We start from the raw sequence: 8,975 nt of genomic DNA on the forward strand, positions 1-8,975 counted from the left end.
TCTCTCTCTCACACACACACACAGCACTACTTTTTTATTTTTTTGGCATTTTCAAGCTTTATTAGATAGTACAGAGTTGAAATGGGGAGACAGAGAGAGAGAGAGAGAGACAGAGAGAGAGAGAGGGGATGATTTGAACCAACGACCACTGCAATGAAGGCCGGAGCCGATATGGTACGCGCTCTATCCACTACGCCACCGGAGCACCCAACTCTGTACTATTCAATAAAGCTTGAAAATACCAAAACATGATCTTAGAAAAAAAAATTGCAGTTTTGCTTGGTAAATATAACCCAATAAATTGTCTGTCCCCCCCTAGAGCGTGGATCCCTGCAGACAACATCCAGGACATCAAGGTTTCTGTGCAGCAGCTGCAGGTGAAGAGGAGCAGCGGCTGGAAGAAAGCCTGTGAGGAGATGGAGCTCTTCCAGAGGTGAGACTGGTTCATTGATTAATTGAATTAATTGAGTGTCTGTCTGTCTGTCTGTCTGTCTGTCTGTCTGTCTGTCTGAGTGAGTGAGTGAGTGAGTGAGTGAGTGAGTGAGTGAGTGAGTGAGTACATTTATTTCAGACATATCAAAAATACAAAATAAAATGAAAAGCATAAAAATACAATAAACAAAAAATTATGTTAAAATGTTCACAAAAAAATCATAGAAATGTATTGGGGTTTTTTCTCAGAAAATGTTCTTGTCAAGTGACCTATCATGGAGACTGCTCATGCCAATTTTCACGCTTTTGTATCACAAATTGAAAGATTGTAGCACTTAACCGCTCCACTAATAGCTGAAAAAACACGCATACATGGGCATACACCTCACTCACTCACTCACTCACTCACTCACTCACTCACTCACTCACTCACTCACTCACTCACTCACTCACTCACTCACTCACACACACTCACACACTCACTCACTCACTCACTCACTCACTCACTCACTCACTCACTCACTCACTCACTCACTCACTCACTCACTCACTCACTCACACACACACACACACTCACACACTCACTCACTCACTCACTCACTCACTCTCACACACTCACTCACTCACTCACTCACACACACACTCACACACACACACACACACACACACAAAGAAGTATAACACTTACTTAATCCTCCTTTAAACCCTTTTTCCACAGGTTTCTCCACGAGGGAAAGTTCTGGAAAACCAAGATGGAGGAAAGCACCATGCGAGAGAACACAACACAGTCCCATCACCAGGGTAACAGCAGCAGCCATGGTAACAGCAGCCAGGGTAACACACAGGCACAGGGACACAGTAACAGTAACAGTCAGAGATCACAGCCGGACGTTAGCGGACGGACGGACAGATCGGAACGGACGGACGAAGCAGAGTCCAGTATCTCCTCCACAAGCAACGAGCAAGTCAGACATGTAAGTTCAGTGAATGGAAAATCCCTTAAAGCTGCAGTGTGTAGAATTTTGGGTTTTTATTTCCTAGCAGATTTTGTAGAAAGTAATTATAATATCCATAAGTATATTTAATTTAGTGCATAATAGCTGAATTTTTTTTTTTTAATTATTATTTTTTTCCTTAGAAAGGGTCTCATATATGTCCATATTTCTGCATATTTTGGACCAAGGCCTAGTGCCGCCATCTTGAAAGTGTCATAGTTGGAATGTCATCAGGTGCATTGTTTAAAATTTAGAATTGTTCGTGTCCTTGAAGGCCACTGTAGCTTCTGTTATTATTCTAAAGGGTTGGGGTTACCCAGGGAGTGTTGCATTCTAGAACTTTGTAGAACTTTCTTGATGATGTCATATTACACACTGCACCTTTAAAATGTGCTTACCTTTTTTTTGATTTTTCCAAAGATAGATAGATAGATAGATAGATAGATAGATAGATAGATAGATAGACAGATAGATAGATAGATAGATAGATAGATAGATAGATAGATAGATAGATAGATAGATAGATAGATAGATAGATAGAGTCCAGTATCTCCTCCACAAGCAACGAGCAAGTCAGACATGTAAGTTCAGTGAATCAACATTTGATTTTTTTTTAATTATTTTATTATTAGGATTTTCCAGGTCCATACATTAGTCATTGATAATACCATACTTTTAAATGTACATAAATAGCCCACAGAAAAGTATCACAGCCTCAGTAAGCAGTACAAAAGTGAGCAAGGACCCATTAGGCATTCATATATATTTGGGGCGACTGTGGCTCAGTTGGTAGAGCGGGTCGGCTGATGATCAAAGGGTTGGAGGTTTGATTCCCGCCCTGCCACTTGTGTCATGGTTGAAGTGTCCTTGGGCAAGACACTTCACCCACCTTGCCTCGTGTGAATGTCGATAGTTAGCCTGTTATCAGTGTATGAATGTGTGTGTGAATGGGAACAGGTCTCCCTTGCAAAAGAGTCTTCGGTCTCAATGGGATTTACCTGTATAAGTAAAGGTTAAAAAAAAATATATATATATATATATACTGTATACTGTATTATATACATATAACCATTTTGGAGCCGAAATCAAATTCCTTGTTTGTTTACGCAAACCTGGCCAATAAAGCTGATTCTGATTCTGAAAATATAGTAAAATAAGAACAAGAAATAAATAAACAAACACTGTTTTGTATGTGTTTTTTCTCAGGTTTCATAGTGGGATTTTGTGGAAGTGAATATTTAAACTACTACTGCTTCGATAGTTTGGGCCTGATGAAAAATAGTGGGGGAGAAAAAACTTAATCCACCCTATACTGCCATCTAGTGGCCCAGCTGCACATTGTTAGTAGCCCACATTGTTAGAAGCCCACTGAGACAAATGTATTTGTGATTTTGGGCTAAACAAATAAAACTGATTTGATTTGATTTAGTACAAAATGGTACACATGTTTGTTATTTAGTTTTATGAAGATTTATAAAATAATTTATGAAAATCACATTCGTTCTTTAATTGTCAAGAATACCAAAGTAGGAAAAACAGGGTTGATCTTACAAACACACAGATGTGCAATAGCCCATAGGGCAATGGACACAAGCACTCAGCACTTTACTGTACAGCATTTTAAATGTCCATAGGCCTGGTTAACTAGTGCAATAGACCACGTGCAATAGAGCAGTGTGCAATAAACTCAGGCACTTTTTCTCGCACTTTCCTCACACTTTAAATTGTCCGAATGTTTTTATTACCGTGTGATGTTCTTGTTGTTTTAGCTTTGTCCAATGTGTAGGCCGAGGTTTTACTGTGTTTTTACTGTGTCATATTGTTGTTGTCTACTGGTTAAGCAAAATGTAGCACAATGCCCAAGACAAATTTCCTTAACAGGACAATAAAGTTTACCCTGACCTGACCCTGACCCTGACCAGATAGTTCATATATTTCGTATCTGTCTCCTACAGTTTTTTTTTTTTTCAGGAACACCAAGTTATGTTATGTTTTACAAAATAACTTTCAATAATTTCTTCTCATTTCTTTCTCTCAGCTCAAAGGCAGCCAGGAGCCCAAGGCCAAGAAGAGCCGTCGATCTCAAATGGTGGAGCCCAAAGAGGAAGCCAGTGTGAGTTTAACTTTTATTAAAATAGTCCTGACTGATGGATTTCATTCAGTAGTTGGTTAAACATGTTGTTATATCGTTAGAGCTGATATGAGCTTATTGCAGATATACAGTATCTCACAAAAGTGAGTACACCCCTCACATTTCTTCACATTTTTCTTTATATCTTTCCATGGGACAACACTGAATAAATGACACTTTGATACAATATAAAGTAGTCAGTGTACAGCTTGTATAACAGTGTAAATTTACTGTCCCCTCAAAATAACTCGACACACAGCCATTAATGTCTAAACTGCTGGCAACAAAAGTGAGTACACCCCTTAGAAAAAAATTACAAATTAAGCCCAAAGTGTAAATATTTTGTGTGGCCACCATTATTTTCCAGCACTGCCTTAACCCTCTTGGGCATGTAGTTCACTAGAGCTTCACAGGTTGCAACTGGAACCCTCTTCCACCCATTTATGACAGCATCACAGAGCTGGTGGATATTAAAGACCTTGCGCTCCTCCACCTTCCGTTTGAGGATGCCCCAAAGATGCTCAATAGGGTTTAGGTCTGGAGACATGCTTGGCCAGGCCATAACCTTTACCCTCAGCTTTTTTAGCAAGCCACTGGTCGTCTTGGAGGTGTGTTTGGGGTCGTTATCATGTTGCAATACCACCCTGCGGCCCAGTTTACGAAGGTTGAGTGCACATGGTCAGCGTCGTACACAGAGGTTGGCTTTGGAAAATAGACGTATGAGTGCTGCCAGCATTGCTGAAGGGCTTGAAGGGGTGGGGGGTCAACCTGTCAGTGCTCAGACCATACGCCGCACTCTGCATCATACTGGTCTGCATGGCTGTCATCCCAGAAGGAAGCCTATTCTAAAGATGATGCACAAGAAACCCCACAAAAAGTTTGCTGAAGACAAACAGACTACGGACATGGATTACTGCAACCATGTCCTGTGGTCTGATGAGACCAAAATACATTTATTTGGTTCAGATGGTGTTAAGAGTGTGGAGCGGCAACCAGGTGAGGAGTACAAAGACAAGTGTGTCTTGCCTAGAGTCAAGCATGGTGGTTGGAGTGTCATGGTCTGGGGCTGCATGAGTGCTGCCAGCACTGGGGATCTACAGTTCATTGAATTCTAACATGTACTGTGACATACTGAAGCAGAGCATGATCCCCTCCCTTCATAAACTGGGCCGCAGGGCAGTACTGCAACATGATAACGACCCCAAACACCCCTCCGAACGACCACTGGCTTGCTAAAGAAGCTGAGGGTAAAGGTTATGGACTGGCCAAGCATGTCTCCAGTCTTAAACCCTATTGAGCATCTTTGGGGCATCCTAAAACGGGAGATGGAGGAGCGCAAGGACTCTAATATCCACCAGCTCCTTGATGTCGTCATGAATGGGTAGAAGAGGGTTCCAGTTGCAACCTGTGAAGCTCTAGTGAACTACATGCCCAAGAGGGTTAAGGAAGTGCTAGAAAATAATGATGGCAAAACAAAATATTGACACTTTGGGCCCAATTTGGAAATTTTTTCTTAGGGGTGTACTCACTTTTGTTGCCAGCAGTTTAGACATTAATGGCTGTGTGTCGAGTTATTTTGAGGGGACAGTAAATTTACACTGTTATACAAGCTGTACACTGACTACTTGACATTGTATCAAAGTGTCATTTATTCAGTGTTGTCGCATGGAAAGATATAATGAAATATTTGAAGAAATGTTAGGGGTGTACTCACTTTTGTGAGATACTGTATATTGTATAGAAGGGAAGACATTTCATTTAAATGTTCCCCTCTCTGACAGCTTGTTGACTTTTTATTTTTCTGCTCAACATTTGCCTATAGTTTTAAACAGTACGCCATGTTTGTTTCTTTTGTTTTGTGTTCACTTTTTCAGTTGTGTGTGTTCCTAAAAATCCTAAAATTATAAAAAAAAAAAAAAATTGTCCCCCCTCTCCTCGTCTGACCTTTTGTTTGACTTTATACAAAAAAAATAGTAGAGGAGAGAGGGAAAAAAAAATAAAGTAAATAAAGTATTTTAAAACCATGTTGTCCCCTATCTCTCTCCCCTTATCCCCCTCTCCCCCTCTCTCTCTCCCCTTATCCCCCCCTTTCTCTCCCCTTATCCCCCTCTCCCCCCTCTCTCTCTCCCCTTATCCCCCTCTCCCCCCTCTCTCTCTCCCCTTATCCCCCTCTCCCCCCTCTCTCTCTCCCCTTATCCCCCTCTCCCTCTCTCTCTCTCTCCCCTTATCCCCCTCTCCCCCCTCTCTCTCTCTCTCCCCTTATCCCCCTCTCTCCCCCCATTAGGACCCAGAGCCAGAGATGGAAGCAGTGAGTTCCAGTCAGGAGATCCCAGTGTCGTCTGCCCCTCACCAGCCAGAGAAACTGTCCGTCTCCACTCAGACCAAGAAGCCCAACGGCGGCTCCCCGCGCACGCTGCACCGCGCCACGCAGACCAGCAGCGACGGAGCCTGTCAGAACATGTGCCACGAGAAATACACTAAGGTCTTTTTATTATTATTTTATCTTTGGAATTGAACTTTTTTTTTACAAAATTCGTATAAATGTTACAATTTTTTTTATATTTTATTTTTTTATACACAAATGTCTTTTTTTTTTTTTTTTTAACAATATGGGATAATGGACATGAAGAAATTGATTATTTTATTTAAATTTTTTATTTAATTTTTATAAAATTTGACATTCGTAGATAAAATATTTGACTTTTCTTTTATACACCAAGGTCTTTTTAATTCTTTTATCTTTGAAATTTAACTTTTTTTTACAAAATTCGTATAAATGTTACAATTTTTTTTTTTTTTTTTTTTTTTACACAAAGGTTTTTTTTTTATTATTATTATTATTTTTATATATTTTTATTAACAATATGGGATAATGGACATGAAGAAATTGATTATTTTATTTTTTATTTTTTTATTTTTTTTTATAACATTTGACATTCGTATATAAAATATTGACTTTTCTTTTATACACGAAGGTCTTTTTATTATTTATTAAATATTTTTTATTAACACTATGGCATAATGGACATGAAGAAATTTAACTTTTTTTCTTTTCTTTTCTTTTTCTTTACAAAATTTGACATTCGTAGATAAAATATTACTCCTATATTTCACTTTTTAATTTTTAATTTTTCACTTAAGTCTTAATTAATTAATTTTTATATCTATATTTTATTAACAATATGGCATAATGGACGTGAAGAAATAGATTTTTATTCATTTTTTATTTACAACATTTGACAGTCGTATATAAAATATTACTCGTATTTGACTTATTTTTTTATTTTTTTTTACCCAAAGGTCTTTAACGACGTGAAGGAGATGATGAAAGCCGACAACAAGAGAGAGACGGAGAGAGTCGTGAGGGAGGCGCTGGAGAAGGTAGGGGTCTAGTCACACACACACACACACACACACACACACACGCTGGAGAAGGTGGGGCTGGGTTTCAATATCTACTATCTTTTTGTTAAAGGTCACCTATCATTCAAAATGCTCTTTTTAAAGGTTTTTCAACGGTAATATGGGTCTCCGGTGTGTCTTGATGAGACTTCTATATATGACAAAAAAAACTGGGTTAAAATGCTGTTGATGCGTAAACCAACTACCAAAAAATGTAATAATACTTCAGGGTATAATGTTGAAAAAGTTTCCTCGTAAGCGGCCCCTGATAGTAAAATCAAACACTGTATGTTTTGTTATGCTTAAAAAAAATATTTAAAAAAAAAGACCAGGGCAACTGTTATGTGCTCACCTTTCTCATCTTTTCAACAAACAAATTTTTTTATTTGAAAATCAAACTCTGTATGTGTTTCTCTCTCTCTCTCTGTCTCTCCCTCCCTCCTCTCTCTCTCTCTCTCTCTCCCCCCCTCTCTCTCTCTCTCTCTCTCTCTCTCTCTCTCTCCATCCAGCTTCGTGCGGAGATGGACGAGGAGAAGCGTCAGGCGGTGAGTAAAGCCGTCTCCGGGGCGACGGCGGAGATGGAGAGAAAGTGTAAGACGGTGAAGGAGAAGTGTAAAGAAGAACTGGTGGAGGAGGTGAAGAAGCTGGTGGCTCAGAACAAACAGCTCGTCTCCCAGACCAAGAAGAAACAGTGGGTCAGTGACGCAACAATTATTACTGTTCTCTTCTCGCGTGTGTGTGTGTGTGTGTGCGTGTGTGTGTGTGTGTGTGTGTGTGTGTCTATGTCTATATGACCAAGAAGAAGCGGTGGGTCAGTAACGCAACAATTACCCGTTAATTTTTTATAGGAATCATTTAAAAAAAATAAATGATTTAAGGATAAGCCCCTTGAGATGTAGAATCTCGTTTTCGAGGGGGGGGTCCTCAGAAAAACATACAATACAAATACAACACACAAAACAAACTATTCAAGACAAACACATACAGTACATACACAGGCTCTCACAATTCTCTCCAAAAATAGCAATCAGAATCACTTGTATTACTTCTTATTGTACAGTACACAAGAGTGAAATCCTCAGGCTTGGTTCCTCAACATTCACATAGCAGCAACAGTACAATATAAAGAGAGAGTAAATAAAGATAAGAAACCATGAGAAAAACGAGGTACAAAAATATAAAAATAAGTAGCAGGCAGCAATCTGCTTAAATCCCAATTGGATCAGAACTGATAAATAGTGGATTTCTATAAAAGTCATCTCTAATAGTGAACGTGTGTGTGTGTGTGTGTGTGTGTGTGTGTGTGTGTGTGTGTGTGTGTGTGTGTGTGTGTGTGTGTGTGTGTGTGTGTGTGTGTGTGTGTGTGTGTGTGTGTGTGTGTGTGTGTGTGTGTGTGTGTGTGTGTATCTGCCTGTGTGTGTGTGTGTATATTAATGTATCGTTTGTGTGTGTGTTTTCTCCAGTGTTATAACTGCGAGGAGGAGGCCATGTACCACTGCTGTTGGAACACTTCGTATTGTTCCATCAAGTGTCAGCAGGAGCACTGGCACGCCGACCACAAACGCACCTGTCGCCGCAAGAGATGAACTGGTCCCGCCCCCTAACGCTCTACGCAGCACGCCATTGGTTCCCACACCACCCACCACCTGTCAGTCAGTGTCTACCCCACACACACACACACACACAGGAACAAACACAGGAACAAACATAAGGAGAACACATGTGTGCACACTAACACACCACAAGAGAAAAGTAACACACACACAGGAACATACAGTAACAAACACAGGAGAACAGTAACACGTACACACACACACACACACACACAAGAAGACTGTACCACACACACACACACAGAGCTCCCTTCTGCTTCTCTACTTCTTCTTGCCTTCCTGAAAACTTTGTGGACCCGATGTTTTCCGCCTGAAATGGAAAAAAAAATTGTCCGTATTTTTTTTTTTTTTAACTTGTTTTTTCTTATTTAATTTTTTCGCATTTATTGATTTTTTTTTTTT

At 39.8% G+C, this 8,975-nt stretch overlaps 1 protein-coding gene across 1 annotated transcript in view; it reads left to right on the forward strand.

Moving 5' to 3' along the window:
- The window catches only part of zmynd11 (zinc finger, MYND-type containing 11), a 30,246-nt gene extending 21,677 nt beyond the window's left edge, over positions 1–8,569 (forward strand). The window contains exons 13-19 of the mRNA XM_080034656.1: positions 320–433; positions 1,151–1,406; positions 3,466–3,540; positions 5,843–6,040; positions 6,859–6,939; positions 7,470–7,655; positions 8,424–8,569. Coding sequence (XP_079890782.1) covers positions 320–433; positions 1,151–1,406; positions 3,466–3,540; positions 5,843–6,040; positions 6,859–6,939; positions 7,470–7,655; positions 8,424–8,546 — 1,033 coding nt within the window. The 3' untranslated portion in view covers positions 8,547–8,569. The remainder of the gene's footprint in view (positions 1–319; positions 434–1,150; positions 1,407–3,465; positions 3,541–5,842; positions 6,041–6,858; positions 6,940–7,469; positions 7,656–8,423) is intronic.
- The last annotated feature ends 406 nt before the right edge of the window (positions 8,570–8,975 follow it).

This window comes from Ammodytes marinus (genome assembly GCF_949987685.1).
Source record: "Ammodytes marinus genome assembly, chromosome: 9".
NCBI lineage: Eukaryota > Metazoa > Chordata > Actinopteri > Uranoscopiformes > Ammodytidae > Ammodytes > Ammodytes marinus.